At 34.0% G+C, this 18,370-nt stretch overlaps 1 protein-coding gene across 1 annotated transcript in view; it reads right to left on the bottom strand.

Annotated features, from left to right (window-relative positions):
• Window positions 1-18,029, bottom strand: part of CCDC172 (coiled-coil domain containing 172) — a 54,911-nt gene extending 36,882 nt beyond the window's left edge. Inside the window, exons 1-2 of the mRNA XM_074285235.1 lie at window positions 17,658-18,029; window positions 17,332-17,417 (exon numbers count right to left, since the gene is read on the bottom strand). Coding sequence (XP_074141336.1) covers window positions 17,332-17,417; window positions 17,658-17,736 — 165 coding nt within the window. The 5' untranslated portion in view covers window positions 17,737-18,029. The remainder of the gene's footprint in view (window positions 1-17,331; window positions 17,418-17,657) is intronic.
• Between the last annotated feature and the right edge of the window lie 341 nt (window positions 18,030-18,370).

The following is an 18,370-nucleotide window of genomic DNA, read 5'->3' as shown; positions in this document are numbered from 1 at the left end:
AATGCTGATTCTGTGCTTAGCTCACCATATGAGCTTTGTCACAAAAGCATATTAAGGAAACTGTACTAACCTGAGGAATTTCTAATCAGCAGCATCCTAATTTACAGAATTTTTCAAATTCATGAAACCATCAGTATTCAAAAATTCATGACCTGAAGTTTCAAATTTTTATTAAAGACCCAGCATGGACAGATTTGATTTTTTCCCCTTCTTGTTCTTTGGTGTTATTCTAGAACACTGCCCCAAAACTCTGGTTTCTATAGTTTTATAGAGAGACTCTGAGACTGGGATACTCCCAGGATTGTGCTGGGAAAGGCTTAGCAACTGACTCTCTAAAAGCAGTTTAATCCACATCATGAAGATTTTCTCCTTTACTTTCTTCTTCTAGACTGACTTCTAGAAGTCAACAAAACAATAAATCAAGCCCCGATTTGTAGTGTTATTAACCTGATTTCTGAGGTACGAATTCTCATACTGAAAATCTGCCAATTGGCTTTCTCTCACAACTTGACTCCTAACACAGGGCTTCCATTTTAAGAGATACTACCCAGCCTTGGAAAAGGTGTTACATATACATTAGCCCTTGGTTGAAGCTTTTATTTCCAAGATGTGATCAAAAGATTGAAAAGAACACTGAAAATGTTAGAGCAGAAAGGTAAATATCTAAAGTATTTTGTGAAGAAACACTTAAAATGTCCAATTTTGTGGCTCTCTAGAATCCAGAACAAAGAATGGGAAAGATGTTTGGTGTTCTTTCTCCCTTCCTAAAAATCCTAATGTGTTTTTGGCCTTTAAGGGCTCCTCCATTTTTCCGGGATTATTTTAAATCTTTTTTTTTTTTTTTTTTTTTAACCTCTTCCCTTCTACCCTCATTTCCTGCTTTTTCATTTCTGATTATTTTTTTCTTTCATATTTTGAATAAGAATTAATAAGGTACTTTGTGACAGAAGCTGTGCTATTCACAATTTTTTTAATCACCTAGGATATGGTTCTGATGGGGACAACAACACAGTGTGAGAAATTCACAGCACCCATCAGAAGAGAGGGTCTAAAGGTCTGTGAGAGCAGGAGAATCCCTGAGTAGCCATAACAAAGCTGGAGAGGAAAAGCAGAAAGGAAAAAAGAGCAGGAAAATCATTTAGAATAGAGTTTGGCTCAAGCTGCTAAGCATCTCTATTGCTTCTTCCCTTCTCTGAGAAATGAAGATAAAGTATTTGCTATTCATGTGAAAGTTTACATAGTCTAGAATCAACTCCATGTGTTTTGGAGGAAAAAAAAAGTGGTATCAGGCAGTATTAATTTATGGGAGCTCCAAACTCCTGGTTAATTCTGTTCCTTTCATCAATAAAAAGCTTTTCACTCTCGGCTTTGTTTCTCTTGGGTTGTTTGATTTTAAACAAGTTTATGGCTTCCACTGTAAGCTGACTTATCTGGTCAAATAGGTCAGCTTACAATGCAACCATCATTTGCAAGTTTTCGTTGTATTTGCTGCCTGGAAGGCTACAAGTATTTTCTATCAGGAATAACCTAAAATTGAAAATGACTAAGGGTTTTTAAAAATTCATATTTTAGTGCAGCAAGCATAGTATAAAGCTGCTCTTTTCTTGGCTAAAACTAATCTCCATTTTAAGGGACTAAAGTTTTGCTGATGAAATACTCTGCCCAACAGCATAATAATCAACTTTATATAAAAAATATAAAATGAGTTGTATACAGAATTTTGCCTCCCTATGTCATATAACAATCAGGAGAAAAATGTATTTCTTTATAAATGTAATAAAAAGACATTTCAAAAGATATAGCAGATTGATTAGTATTATTGTGTCTGAGACAAAGTTAGTGCTTTAGGAGAATAATCAGCATTTTACTTAAAAATGTTGATACCATTTGCTCAGAAAAACTTGAAGAAGTAGCAAAAAATATTTTGTATAACTTCAAAATGAGTATCAAAGGTTTTCCACAGAAGCTTCTTTTCAAATGCATAAGACCCAACTCCATATGTTCAACTAATTTTGCCATCAATATTTAAGGAGGATCACAGAATTTTCATTAGATAGTCCATTTCCATAGAATTTTGAAGTTTACTAATATTTTCTTTTGACCCATTTTATAGATGAGGAAACTGAGGTTTAGAGGGACACAGTGACTTGTCAGACTTCAAAGCCAGATATTCTTGTCTCCAAGTCCAGTGTTTTTCCCACAAGGTTACTTTAAGTGGAAAAACTGGTGAGGCTACATAATAATAACGAAAAGAGAAAATAACAAAAAAAGAAGAAAGTATGTCAGAAGAAAAGACTAAGCTAGTTTTCCCCCAACTGAAGAAAGGTGGCATATAGAACAATAAGTGCTAGCATATACACCTTCACTTTATTCATCTTTTTCCCTTTCTCTTTTCCTATTTTCCTATTGGGAGAGAGGGGGACTGGACTCCAAAAGAGAGAAGCTAAATTGGAAAAAGTTGATGTTTCAAAATTTCCAAACTAGTCTTCATGTCTTAACTCAGGCAATAGTAAATTGCAAAGCCACATGAATTCCAAAGGCAATTAGATGATTATCAATGACAATAGAATTCAAAATTACAAAATCAGAAAAACTCATCTTAGACTCTCCTTCTCCTAAGTAAATATCTCTCTTCTCTTTCTGGTTTTTTTTAACCCTCTTTTCCCTTGTTCTCATCCAAAATAAACATACGTATACACATATGTATAAATATATAGTGTGTGTATGTATGTACCTGCACACAAAGCTCAGCACCAGATGGGTTAATGATTAAGAAGACCAAAGGGAAATGATAGTAAGCCTTTGGCTCCAAATCCGGGATGACATAAGGAGACTTGCAGAAGCTCAGAAAGGAGGCCTACCAGGGGAAAGAAGAGGGGAACGCTGGATTATATGGGAGCCCTTATCTTTTTGAGGCCTATTAGGCCTGAAGCAGGATACTGAGCCAATTGTTGGTTGGGAATTGTGCTAGGTTAGCATCTGTACCAGGTCCTCAGGAAAAGTCAAGGTTGTGGCAGAGGTTATGGCTTACTCCAGGCCCCTCCACCCCACCCCCACCCCCAGCCCCTGCCAAACAGTTGGAGTAGTAGGCTAACAGCAAGAATGTTTAAAATGCAAAGCTAAAAAGACCAAATTGAGGCAAAATTGTGATGGGGGCAGATCCTGGTACAAAGTCCCAATCCAAGAACTGATGTTGAATTTGTGAATAAATTTTAAAAATCCAGATATAATTTTAAAAATAAATATTATGACTGAAGAGAACAAGAATTAAGCCTGGAAAAAGAGAGAGTAACTTCAACAGATACAGAAAGAGAGATAGAAAAGAATGGCTGGGTTACAAAGACTGCAATAGTGGCTGTTGTGGAAAAAATAAACATTTTAGTACAAAATGTGTAAACAAACTTTAAGCCAGGAGTGAAAACAGAATGCAGTGATTCTATAAAACAGTAAACATTAAAACAAAATTAATACATTATAAAAGGCACTTCCTACCAAAAATAACTGACCTGCAAAACAGATTCAGAAATTTGAAAAATCAGCATACTCACTGATAGTAATGATCAAACCAAAAACCTGGATACCATAATTCAAAAAAGAATGAAAGAAAACTGCTCAGATATATTAGAACTAGTAAAAAATGTAAAATAGGAATAACATGTTGGTTACCTTCTAAAAAATCCCAAATTTAAAAATATAATAATTTAATAGACAAAAAGCTTCTGAATAAAGGGAAAAAATATTCTAAGCAGTTAGAAAAGTTCAAATACAATGGAACCAAAGTAAGAATCACACAAATTTATTTTGAAAAAGAAAAAAAAACAACACAATCAAGAAAAACTATTGCTAGAAAACAATACAATAATATTGATAGTGTTTATCAGCATTTATGACAAAAAATTAAATATGATAAAGCTGTGATGGTTACTGAATAGATGTAGAGATAGATAAAAACCACTACAGTTGCATGCATTCTTTTCAACACAAACTAAAGATAAAAGAAATCTAAAAAGGTAAATATGAAGCATTGGAACAAGTAGAAGGAGCCAAATGATGATGAAATGCTCATATATATATAATGGTGAAAAAATAACACAAGTGGTCCTTTAGAATCAAACTGTTCTCAGGATTCACAGAGAAAGACAGATATAGGGCCTGAAGCTGTTTCCATGACATTTTGTTGATTTTAATAGAGGATAAAAGAAAGGGTACAAGGAAATATATTAGGAAAAAATGAGAAAGACAAAGAATTTGTTACTTTTACTTCTATTGCAGTATACCAGAAGAACCTTATAGACATATGAAAGTCAGTATGAGGGCAACAAACATCTGATAAATTTTACTCTTATCTTAATGAGCCATTGGAGAGTTAAATACACACATACACACACACACACACACACACACACACACACACACACACACACACACACACACACACAAAGAGAGAGAGGGAGGGAGAGAGTTTGGTGTAGAACTAAAATATAAAGAGATGAAAAACATCTCTAAGAGGGACAGTAGAGTTTGAAAAGGAAGAATTATTAGTAAAAGCTTTGGAGGAGAGATCCTAGAAGATTAAAAGAAGAAAAACAAATTATAAGAACCGGAGTCTATGCTGAGTAATAGGATAAGGGCAGAGAATATAATAAGACTGCTTCAGTTATGGATCACTGGAGTTGATTACATTCCTTTTTTTTTCTTTCAACATTATGGTATTAACCTTGAATATAAATAGGATCAACTCACTCATGAAATGGAGGAGAGTAGCAGAATGGATTAGAAGACATAATCCAACAATATGCTCTTTACAAGAAGCATGCTTCAAACATAAAGGCTCAGAAAGAATTAAAATGAGTACTTGGAAGAGAATTTTGCCTCAGGTGAATTTAAAAAAGCAAAGGTGAAAAACATTATGTCAGACAAAGAAATAAATACTGACATGGTAAAAAGAGTTAAACAGAAAAACTACAGTGTACTTAAAACTAATAGAATTATACATAGAGAAAATAAAACTATAATTGTTGAAGACCTTAATTGTATCCTCCTCTCTGACTTAGACATCTAAGAAAAAAGAAAAGGAAGTTCAGAATAAGAATAGAATTTTAGGAAAATTAAGTATGATAAAGCTGTGGTGATTACTGAATAGATATAGATATATAGATATAGGATCATAAATACTTTTTATATATTCATGGCCTCTACACAATTTGACTGGTAGATCATAAAAAAGGACTAAGAGATCAATAAAGTTGGCATGCAAATAAATACAATTGAAACAACAAACAAAATAACTAAGTAAAAAACAGAAAAATCTAAAAATCAAAGAAAGATGAACATAATTAAAAGAAAAATAAACTCCCATTGAACTAATAAGTAAAACCAAAAACTATTTTTAAAACTAAAAGAGAAAAATGGTCATCTGTTTTTGAAGGACTATTAAGTCAAAATGCCAAGGTGTAAAAAAGAATTCATGCCAATAAAGAAGAAACAAAAAATTATTATAAATTATTTTACTCCATTATAATCCAATGCATCCAATAATGTATAAACATTTACCAAAGTATAAAATACCCAGATTAACAGAACAAGAAATAAAGAATTTAAATAACCCAATTTCAGAAAAACATCAAGGTATATAAGATGGACAGCTGGTATTAAGGCCAAAATGTTATGGACTCATATTTTTCTTTTAACATATGTTTTTTGTGGAATTCTGGATAAGTCACTCAGTGTAATAACTCTTAATTCATCAAATATAACTAAGGATGATTTACCTGAAAAGCAATGAAATAGCTAAGATCCATGAATGGAATCAAAAGCCTCGAGTACAGAGCATAATGTGTCAACAAAGTGTCAAATGCCAGAAACATTTGTGAGAATAGATGATGGAAATTCAGAACCAGGTTGTTGCCACCAGAAATTACATAAGCATTATCTTAAGCGCCTGGATTAATAGCTGATGTAGATTATATTTAAAGCAGAGAGAGGTAGAGAGAAATAGAGACAGAGAGACACACACAGAGAAACAGAGAAAGAGAGAGAGAAAGAGGGAGAAAAACAGAGAGAAGGAGAGACACACAGAAACAGAGAGACAGAGACAGAGAAAGAGACACACAGAGACAGAGAGACAGAGACAGAAACAGAGAGGCAGAGAGACACAGAGACAGAGAGGCAGAGAGACACAGAGACACAGAGACAGAGAGGCAGAGAGACACAGAGACACAGAGACAGAGAGACAGAAACAGAGAGGCAGAGAGACACAGAGACACAGAGGCAGAGAGACACAGAGACACAGAGACAGAGAGACAGAAACAGAGAGGCAGAGAGACACAGAGACAGAGAGACACAGAGACGAGACAGAGAGGCAGAGAGACACAGAGACACAGAGACAGAGACAAAGAGACAGACTGGGCAAAACAACACTTAGCGCAGCACCTTCTGAATAACTAGCAAGACATGATTTGGCAGCTAGAACTATAAATCAAAAACTCTATCTTTCATGAACTGACAGATGATAAATCCCCATTATACAAATACTGACTTCAAAATATCCTGAAGAGCTCAGCCATTAAATCATCACAGACCAAACTATTATCGACAATCACAGACATACCATTGACCCATATAAACTTAAGAACAGCATTTTGAATATATTCATACCAGATATTTATAATCTACAATTTTCATGGAACAGAAAAACAAAACAAAAATCAAAATCATCTGTTGTCCAGTCTACTACTAAAGTTATATTAAGGATGTTTTCAGTAAGTCTATAGAAGTTGAGCTTACTTACATCCCATATTTTTATTCAATTACAAAAAAGTAATTCTATCTACCTATTAAATAGACCATAGAACCATTTAAAAAATAAATAATATCAGGATAGTAATAAAAAACAACCAGGGCTGTTTTTATATGAAATTCTTCAAAGAGGATGACAAGAACAAGATAATAATAATACTTTATATTTATAAAGAGCTATGAAACTTGCAATGCACTTTACGTATATTATCTCATTTGTGCTTGGTGCTGTACAAAGTACTTTGGGAGGATACAAGTGAAGTGGGAAATAAACCCTTCACACAAGAAGTTTAATATCTGGTTGCAAAGAAAGAACATGCTCCTTTAAAAATCACTAGAGGATTGTTACAAATCTCATATGGAGAACTGCCTTTATTATTGTTCAGTGAAGTTATGTCTGACTGTTCCACAAGTATTTCTGTAAGGTTGTTATTATTGCTTAAAATATTTGTTGGTGGATGAATGGCATTCCCAGCTTAATCTCTTACATGTGGCAAGTTATAAATAGATGGTTGTATTCAAATGAATACTCTTTGGAGGAAGGAAGAAAATTAAGCTTAACTTTTTTTGTACTAAATAGGCATCTTTTTGATAAGGAAGGAGCTTTCAATCTAGTCCAACAAGTATATATTGAGGGTCCATGTGCTAGACACAGAAAGTAAAAATGAAATAAAGCATTCCCTTGCCTCAAGGAGATTATATTTTACTGGGATATAACAATATGAATCCAGATAAAATATAAAGAGTTAATACAAAGTGTTTTTGATATAGATCACTAGCAATTCAAAACACTTCTCCTTTTCCTTCAAGGTTCAATTCAGAGACTACTTTTTCCATGTAGTACCTGCCCCTCTTCAGCCATTATGTCATATGTACTCTCTCCATCTTTAATTTTTCTTAGAGCACTTTATCACATGTCCTTTTTGCCCTATTGATCAATCAATCCATCAGCCATTATATCTTCCTCACATTATATTTATCTCTGTGTCTGTCTTATCTTTCCTTAGGAGAACATAAGCTCAGTGAGTAGAGAAAATCATTTTCTTTTTTTAACTTTTGTGTCTTCGTTGCCCATCACAGGGCCTTGCATATAGTAAATTGCTTAAACATTAGATGGACCAGAAGTGTTAATTAATGCAAACTTTGCTTGATTCATCAAGATATTTTTATATTTTGGTCATAAAATTAACAAATGTTCATTGAAATTGACTATCTCTTTTCTTGGTGAAATGCATAAAAAAGATATTTTTCTTTGGGGTGCTCTAAAGCACTGCTTACTTCCTCTGGTTGACTGCTTCTCCTCCATACTCACATCTTGTCTGTAAAGAGTAGACTTCATGCTTTCAGGCAATGTTGCTCTCTCCAAAGTTACTCATGATCTCTTAATTGCCAGATCTAATGTCTTTTTTCAGCCCTCATCCTCCTTGACACTCTTTTCTTCCTAGGTCCTTGTGACACTCTTCTCCCTCCTTCTCTCATACATATTTGACCACTTTCTCTCTTTTGCTATGTCTTCATCCACGGGAGCCTGTGACACCCCCCAATCCTCTGGGCCCTCTTTTCTTTCCCTCTCTACTATTTTACTTGGTGATCTTATCATCTCTAGGCAGAATCTCAAATCTGCTTAGTCTGTGCCTCTCTCCCAGCCTCTAGGACTACATCTTTACCTGCTGATTGAGAATTGGATATCCTGCAGATATCTTAAACTCATCATGTCCAAAACTGACCTCATTCTCTTTTCCCCAAGCCCTCTTCTCTCCCTGTTTCTTTAGTGTATTCAGGTCATCCTGGCTCACCACCTGGGTACATCCTTGACTCCTCAGTCTCTCACCATTCACAATCAATTGTCAGATCCCTTTATTTGTCTAATAAATAACCTTGTTTACTAACTTTGTCTAGTGTATAATAAATAACTAATAAATAAATAAAATAATAAATAACCCATTCTCTCCTCCGATACTGTTACATCTGGATGAATCTGGAAAACCTCATGCAAAACCATTTCTATTCATCAAACCAACCCAACTACCCTGCACTGAACCCTGTTATTCTGTCTCCTAGGGATCCAATGAAAGGCAAGGCAAACAGCAGCCATGCATTAGCTTTGTGCTAGGAATTCCCTACCCTGATGGAGTAAGGAAACACCAAAGGGGGTTGAATGTGGGGAGAGGGCAGGAAAAGTGGTGGGCAGATGGAATTTCTCAATGGAAACAGGGAGCTGGCATGGCAGATGAATGCCTCAGGGCGAGAAGGCCAGCCCCAGCTGCTAAGGGAGGCTCCAGGGTGAGACTGTAGGAATGTAGGACAGAATAGAATGTATGAAAGCAGAGTGTGGTTCTTAGACTTTCTCCACCATGCATAGGTCCTAGGGCAAGCCCCATTTGGTTATTGTTTGGTCAATGTATTGGCTCAGTTTGAATGTAAACAGAAATCATTTCTGTTTTGGACAGAAAGTACTCTGAGAGTCTTCCCCTCCCTGATTAATTTTATTTATCTATTTAGATTTTGGGGGATGGGACTAGTTGAAAGAGGAGATTTTTTTTTGACTCAATTGCTACCTAGCTTTAATCCCAGACTGCACCCAGACTAGTGCAGCCTCAGTCAAACTGAGACCTTAACTGAAAAAGGCCAAGGTCTCCCAGTGCATCCGGGCCATCTCCAGTCATGCTGATCTATATCTGGCCACTGGAACCAGGTGGCTCAGGAGGGGAAACTGAGGCAGGTGACTTTGTACCGCCCTCCCTCGCTTAAATCCAACCCACTTGCATATCATGGCATCCCCTCCCTGAATCCTGGCCCGCTTAGAAAATGAAAGACAAACAACAATAGGGATATTCAAGAGTTTTCAAAGGCAAAGACAGCAGGAGATGAGCTCTGACAACTGGAAAGGCTTCTAATATAACCTGCCAATACCCTTTATGTCTCTATATGAGAAACAGCTTGACCAAGTTTGGAGAGATTGATTACCAGTCTGGCCTCAGGACAATTAATTATTTGGCTATAGCAACTCTTGAACACAATCTACCAAACCATAAAGGGGTTACGATCTGCCTCAATAAACCACATCCTCATTAATTAAAATGTTCATCATCAAAATATTAACATATTTTATATATATATATATGTATATTCTTATGGCTTTCTAATGGACTTCTAGTATTTTCTTGCATCTGTTCCTTTTCTTCAACCAGACTTTACATGGTTTGTGGGAAGAGGCTATTTTCTACTTCATTTATTCTTCCTCAAGCACTTTATATAGAACTAGTCAATTGATGGTCAACAAGCACTTTTTTGGGAAGGTAATCAGAATTAAGTGTCTTGTCCAGGCTCACGTTGTTAGTAAGTGTATGAGGCCAGATTTAAATTTAGGTTCTTTTTACTGCAAGGCTGATGCTCCATCCACTTAGCTGCAACTTCAGCAAGCATTATTAAATGCTGGGGATATGAAGAATTGTAGAAAACAAACAGTCCCTGCTCTCAAGGAGCTTACTGTCTAATAGGGGAGAAAACATGCAAACCGATTCTGCACACCTGAGATATATATATGAATATATGTGTGTATGTGTAGGTATAGGTGTTTGTATCCACATATGCATATCTATATAGATGTGTGCCTCTCTATCTATGGAGATGTCACTCTATCTGTCTTTGCCTATTTGTATCAAGATAGATATAGACATATACACACATATACTAAAGGCAGTCTCAGAGGGAAGGCACTAAGAGGACTAGAAAGGCTTCTCCCAGGAGACAGGACTTCAGCTTATACTTGAAGCTAGGGAAACCTAGAGGCGGGGATAAGGGGGAAAAGGGTGACAGAGATAATAATCAGGGATAATGCACAAATTAGATGTGGAAAGTGTTTTGCAAGATTTGAAGCCCTCTTTTGTTACTATTATCATCTTGTTCTCATCAGATTTAGAACTTAAGGGATCTTAGAGGACAGGAAATATAAGGAGGTTAAGTATCTTGCCCAAAGTCACACAGCTAGTCAGTATTCAGGTCAAGAATCAAATTGCATTCTTCCTGACTCCAAATAGTATTTTATTTATTGCCACCTAGAGTCCTAAGATAAGTTCCTGCACTCTTATTCTTATTATCAGTAGTATTTTAGGGACTATCAAAGAAGTGGGTAAAATAGCTGCTTTTTCTAACCAAAGTATTTGGATATAATCTCATTCTCTATAGATACCTTGGAAGTGCTTTCAGTTCAATAGCCAACAGAACAGTAAGGATATGTACCTCATACATCTATATGAAGGAATATATACATCATCTTCCTACATAATTTGACTTCCTCCACTGGCTCTCTATATTGTGAAAGCTTTTCTTTCTGTAGAATTTGGAGATAATGAGTTTTTCGTATATAACTCCTTATGGATTAATGTCATAACTGAGCAATTGTTGTTAGCCATTATTCTATGAAGAGGTCTGGTTCCAGTACCAACCTGTTGAGTAAGCCACAATATTTTAATGGTTCTTCTGATATTTGTAGCGTGGAATCTATTGCCTGTTGGTCTATGAAAGAAAGTTTCTCTTGTATAATTCTAACTTTTAGGTTTATCTAGTTCAGATTCTGTAGATGCTAAATTTTTACAGCCTGAAGTGATCCATTATATAGATTTTTTCCCATTTCAAAACATGATCACAAAATCTGTGATCCTTAAGGAACGACAATTTCTAGTGGCAGTGACCTAGTCCTGAACTGCCAACATAATCTTCCATTTCCATAAACAAATTCATGGGAATCAACCATTTCTTTAATACTTCTTCACTGACATTTTGCTGGCTACATTTATGTGGGTATTACCTATGAAAGGATTACATGCCATCCAGAGATAATGAATACAAGGGAATGGTCTTGTTGTCAACTTTTTCTGTTGCTCAATGAGACAATATAATATTTGCTTGTTCTAAAAGTATTCAGTAAGTATTTTGAGTAATAATAATAATGATTACTTTGTAAAAATATAATCATTATTATTATTATAAAATATTACAAATTATTATAAAATATTATAAAATGTTACAAAATAATCATTATTATTACTCAAAATATTTACTGAATGAGTGAAATAGAATTCCTACATTAATATCTTAAATTTAGCAAGTTGTGATCATGTATTGAAATTTAAGTTAATTTTCTTAGGGGTGAAGAATTAAACTCAATTTTTGTTTAAGTAGCTAATAGCTTTTAATAAATAAATAAACTAGTGGTTTTGATATTCAGATTCTTAGGCAATGACTATATTATTCTTTCATAACAAGTTTAAAAAATAAAAAAATTTAAAACTGCATTTCAATATGTCTCCATCAGAATTTGGGAGTTTATTCCTTTATAAGAATATGTGATACTAATTTTTTTTCCTATTCAAAAGAGAACTATGTGGATCCCAAAAGATTAGGGGGAAAGTAAAAATAACCCATTAAAATTATTCTTTCATTGTAAATATAATTTTTAAATTCATAAACTTCTTTAGACTTCCCTTCACTTATTCCCTTTTGAGAAAGAAAAGTTATTTTCAGTGGTTTATAGAGATCAAAGTTCTATCAGGTTAACTACTAAGTATATGTTTCAGAAACTCAAATGATATTGAGTAAATTCAATCTGTGATTTCTCAATTTTGGTGTGCTACCTTATAAATTCTACAAAATCCTTTCTCCACTTTCAGGATCTTTAGGACCATATTTTGGTAAGTTCTGGGACAAACAAGTTGTGTTCTTGTGTTTCTGTTTTCACATTACTAAACCTAACCAGCCATACTGTATCTTTTCAATTCACAAAGTACCTCCTACTATATAATCTGTGGCTTTTGCAACCACATATTTTAAAGTAGTCATTGAGCCCTGAAAGGCAAATGCTATCATTCAAGTTCTAATTACATGCTACCTGGGTTTTACAGGACAGGAAAAAAAAATGAATTCTGTATTTCTAAAATGCATTTCTGACCATAAGCAATCTCTAAAAATGATGTCCAAAATAATTTCAGACTATCACTAGTACAATTATTTTTATAACTCATGTACTACCCTATTCAAATTATATTTTAGTTTTTTCTTAGGTTGTTTCTTTTTGATAGATTGGTCAATAAATACCAAATCAAGCAGTCAAGTAAATATATTTTCATTGATATTGGCAAGCATATAATTAACTCTGAGGATAAAAGAAAGAAAAATCAATTTGTGATTACTTTTCAGTTCTTACCATTAGTCATTTATAATCAGATTTGTTCTACTAAGAGAATATATATATATATATATTTATTTATATACATATATATGTGTGTTGTTTATATATTTATATGTTATATGTATATGAATATATATGAATATATGTATATGTGTTTATGTATGCACAACACAGATAAATAGAAAAATAGATGGATGGATGGATGGATAGATAGATAGGTAGATAAATAGATAGATAGATAGATAGATAGATAGATAGATAGATAGATAGATAGATAAGTAGATATACCTATACAAATACTTATGAATGAGCTTGGCAAAAATCAAGACAAAACTCTTCCGGGAGCTAATCTGTCCTTTTGCCTACCATTTAAGACCCCCACAAAGCAATTTGTGTTGTACTTTCCTTAGCTTAACTCCTGTTACTACAAATGCAGGCTAACATGGACATCTTTGTTCCTCAAATAGGCTGTGCAATTCTCCCATTCCTTCTGTAACTGTATTTTTCTCATACTTTCTCTTCTCTCTGGAATGTCCTCTACCACCACCATCACTTTTCTGTTGCGTTTTTACTCATCCTTTAAAGCACATCTAAATGCTAATGTCTTCAAAAAATCTTCCCTTATTCCTCTCTAGTCATAAACATTTCCCCCTTAGATATAACACAATACTTTATTTCACATCTTTCTAATTGCACTTATTCTATATTAGAATTTTCTACAGGCAGCTAGGTTCATAAATAAATAAGAGCACTGGACCTGAATTCAAAAATATCTGAATTAAAACTGACCTAAGCAAATCATTTAACCTCTGTGACTCAGTTTCTCCAACTGGAAAATAGGTATAACAATAATAGCATCTATCTTCCAGAGTAACAATAAAGATAAAAATGAGATAATACTTGTAAGATATTAGCATAGTACCTGGTACACAGTACTTAATAAATGTATATTTCCTTCTTTCTTTCCTGTGCCATATGTTTTTATTCTTAGAACTCAGAAATTACTATCCTATCTGAATTTTATGTATCCCTAAGGATATAATAACATCATAGAAAAAAAGATTTAGGGCTAGAAGTCTTGGAGACTTGGTTCAATTTTATAGAAAAGGAAACTGAGTCTTAGAAAGTTTAAGTGCCTACCCAAAGTCATACTGACAGTAATGAGCAGAACTAGCATTCAAATACAAGTTCTCTGAGTGCAAACTAGAATTCATTTTAAGCTCTTAAAAATGTTTATTAAACTGAATTATTGTCAAATTTTGGGGGATGTATATTCATATAAATTTTTCAAAAATATATACTGGATTATGTCAATTATACTAGATTATTTCAATAGCATATTATCAATATCTAAATATGACTTTGAGACTTGTAAATTAATTTTGCAAGCAGGAGACAATTTTGTTTATGTAATAAACATTACACACAACTAATCTGTGTTGATTAAGAAGTAATTCACATTTATAATTTATATTAGAAATTTCAATATTTCTCAATATTCTCTGATCTCTATAATTTAATATTTTAGACAGAATCATTTTGTGTGCATATATGTAAGAATTACCATTTACACTTGTTTTTTAGGCCAATCATCCCAATTTATAGAGTAGTAATTTTAAAAATGGTAAAATTCAATTAATTACTAAACATTAATTAAATGTTTATTATGTGCCATATACTGTGCTAGACTCTGAGATTAGAAATTCAAAAATTAACAGTTTATGCCCTCGAGGAACTCACAATTTGTTGGGGGAGACTACATATATTCCTAAACACAATACATATAATATATATGTATATATGATACATGTGCTTCCCCGACACATTTCTTTAGCTAAAGCATTGCATAACAAGAAAAGTAGTTCCAAAGCATTTTCTGTCAAAAACTAAGGATATACTGCCCCACAAATGCTCTCACAGTGCAGGAGGAGAGAATGGAAGAGTGGACAAAGGCTTAAAATACACAGGTAGTGAGGATCATATGGGTTACACCTATGGCTAAGGCAGCTTATAACTCTAGAATGATAGAGTCTCAATGTCCAAGAATTTGTGTTCTGAAGAATCCTCAGGATATTTATTCATTATGAATTTCAACTAGAGTGTTACCATATTCTCTTTTAGACCGAGCAATAATCCTTGGCATAGGATCAAAGTTGTACAAAAGCTTCTTTCCTCTAAATCTGATGGAGGCTCATGCCTGAGGTTATTAACACTTCCAGGTTGTATATATATTTTTACAAAAGGGATTATGTCTCTTTCAACAAATTCTAGCTAAATCAAAAGTTCCTTCCCTCAATAAGTCACTCCATATTGTAGTATGGGATTAGTTTTAATTTTGTCACTTTTGCATACCATTCTCCTTTGGAAATTTTATAATATTTAATGGTTAGGGACAAAGATATAAATAAAATCTATGGATTGGTGGTAAATTTATTGTCTTATTGTCTTTTCTAGAAATAATTGAGGTATTCAAGACTCCTATAGCAATTTTTAAAAATTAAATACAGGCTCTCCCCTTGGGCAGCTAGTTAGTCCAGTGGAATCTGGAAGACCCATTTTCCTGAGTTCAGATCTTACTATTTACCATTATTACAGCTTTTTACTAGCTTAGTGATCTAGGTATTTATTAGCTCTGTGACCCTGGTCATGTCACTTAACCTTGTTTGCCTCAATTCTTCATCTTTAAAATGAGCTAGAGAAAGAAATGGCAAAGCAGTCCCGTATCTTTGCCAAGAAAACTTTAAATGGGACCAAGAAGAGTTGGGATACAATTGAATGACAACAATCCCTTCATGCTTGAATTATAGCCATAGTCTTAAATCGTGGGTTGTACCCCCATATGGAATCGCATAACTGAATATGGAGGGTCACAAAAATTTTGGCAGCAGTAAAAGGTTTCTGAATGCAAAGCCCAAAAATTAATTCAAAATCAAACATATAATGAATCCTAGGTGTTTCTGGCAGCACTTGCCCATGTTGCATCATGATACTTCACTGCAGCTTTGGTTCTGAACACACAATATGTGCACTTTGCACTTTGCATGCTGCCAGGAACACTTTGACTCAAAATCAAGATGGAATTGTGGGAAAAGTTATATGGTACAAAGGGGTCATGAGCTGAAAAAGTTTAAGAACCCCTGAAATAACTGACCTTCCTAAACCCAACCTACTTTTCCTTTCCAATCTAACAAGCCATTATCAGAATAATCTTTCCAAAACACTTGTCTCATGCCAACCCTTCTAAAATGTCAATAGCTCCCCATTACTTAGCAGCTTTCTCAACTCTTTAAGGCCTAAATCAAGTTGTCCTTTCTCCATGAAGACATTCCTGATCACTCAGATCTATAGAAATCTCTCTCCTCACATTCAATCATGAGTTTTACAAAATAAAAGAGATGTTTTCTGTGGCACTTTACGTTTTACTCTACCAATGCTAGAATCTGTTAAGGCTAAGAATTATTTTCAGATGGAAACATGGTAAATTAGTTTTAAGACAAGTATGTATGTTTAAAATATTGAATAGTTTTTAAAAACAATCACTCCTCTTAAATTCTTATAAATGAAGATGTGTACATTATTCCACTTTAAAAAAATAAATTTTTATTGATGTCTTTTTCATATCATAATTATGTGATATTGATTATTTTTGTGTTTTTTAAAAATTTTCTTCAACCAGTATTTATTGGCTCTCCCTTCTACTTCTTACTCACCAAAAAACCCCAGACTTATGGATTATTGTAATAATTCACAACTTCTTCAGATTTTAAACATCAGCACAAAAAATAGCATTTATATTTATTTCCTTCTAAATCACATCTCCTTTCTGTAACTCAATTGCCTTATCTGTAAAGAAGATAGGTAGTTTTATATAATTTTTAAAGCCTCCTTTGGCTCTAGAAATTCTATGAATTCTATTTATATGAACTTTATTTTGTTGGAAGTTATATATAGTATAACATGTGCTTCATTTAGTCAAAAGGATGGTGGGTTCAAGTCATACCACTTTTATTTACTATCTGCTATACCATGATCAAATCATTTAATCTTTATGGACTTCACTTAAGGAAAATAATATCCATGGTATCTACTTTACAAAGTTGTCTTAAATAGGAATGAGTTACTGAGTGCTTTGCAAATCTTAATACGTTTATACATTTCATCTCTCTTTGTGTAAACTGATTTCTCTTAATTTTACTAATCCCCTGAACTCAATAGTTTTCTGGAAATGGATCACCAAAGCAAAATGACACTAAATTATTTTTCCTATCTGAATAATTTTAGGCTAATATTTAGATATATAAGACACAGTGACTATAAAGCAGATTTTCAAAATTGAAAATTACCTTAGATTCTGATTTCAGTTTCTCTTCTTTCAATTCTTCTGTTACTTTATGAATTTTTTCCCGACACTTGCCTATTTCCACTCGTACTAGAATACAGAGTAAATTTTTAAACACAACAATTCTTTATAAAACATATGTTTCTGTAGCATTGGGTGAGAAACCTTGGCAACTTATCCCTCCGCCTCAATAACTTTAGAGTAAATGAGCTTCCTGAATCAGCCTGACCAGGCCCTCCAAAATTTAATTCGGGTTTAAGTCAAACGTTATGGGGAGACATAAAAGAAAATATATAAAGTCCTATGCAAAATGACAGAAATGTACTTGACCTTCATGCCTCAAACGACGACTCTCTTCTGCCTGATGTTCAGTAAATATGATGTGCTGGAATAAGGAGTCTAAACTCATTTTAGATGCAGTCTCTGATGAATCCTTTTTTTTTTTTTTTTTTTTTTTCCTCTGCTCTCAAGTACTTTCTGACTGAGACTGAAGACCCTGGATTTCACAACAGAGGTCAGTTATGAATCTGCCATTCTTCTTCCCCTTACACCCCGGACAGGGGGGCAATTATGGGCCTCTGTTGGTACAATATGAGGGGGCTTAACCTGGAAGAGTTCCCTTAGGGCCTTACATTGATCCAACCTGACAGTTGTGGGAAGAGGCCAGGATTGTGCTCAAAGAATTAGGGCAGGGCCCATTTAGAAAGAGAAAGATTTATATTATATTATATTTATATTATATATGTATATTATAATATAATATATATCATAATATAATATAAATATTATTATTATTATTATTTTATTCTTTCCAAGAAGAATGGGTTTTTATTTGGACCCTCCTTCCCTTTCCCCACAATTCCCCTCAGCAGCAGCTTGGCCAAGGAGTCTTGAAAATTTTAATTTTTTCCCCAAACCTTCCTGCCCTCTTCCCTAAAAAGAACGTATTTTTCCTCAAAAAATGGCGAGTGGGGTCTGGTTTGGGAGAAAATTGAGGCCCTGAAGTTTGGGGGAAAGTTGAGGCCCTGAGGTTAGAGTGAAAT

The sequence above is a fragment of the Sminthopsis crassicaudata genome, chromosome 2 (assembly GCF_048593235.1).
Source record: "Sminthopsis crassicaudata isolate SCR6 chromosome 2, ASM4859323v1, whole genome shotgun sequence".
Lineage (NCBI taxonomy): Eukaryota > Metazoa > Chordata > Mammalia > Dasyuromorphia > Dasyuridae > Sminthopsis > Sminthopsis crassicaudata.
The sequence above is the reverse complement of the archived record's forward strand: the minus strand, read 5'-3'. Positions and strand labels throughout refer to the sequence as shown.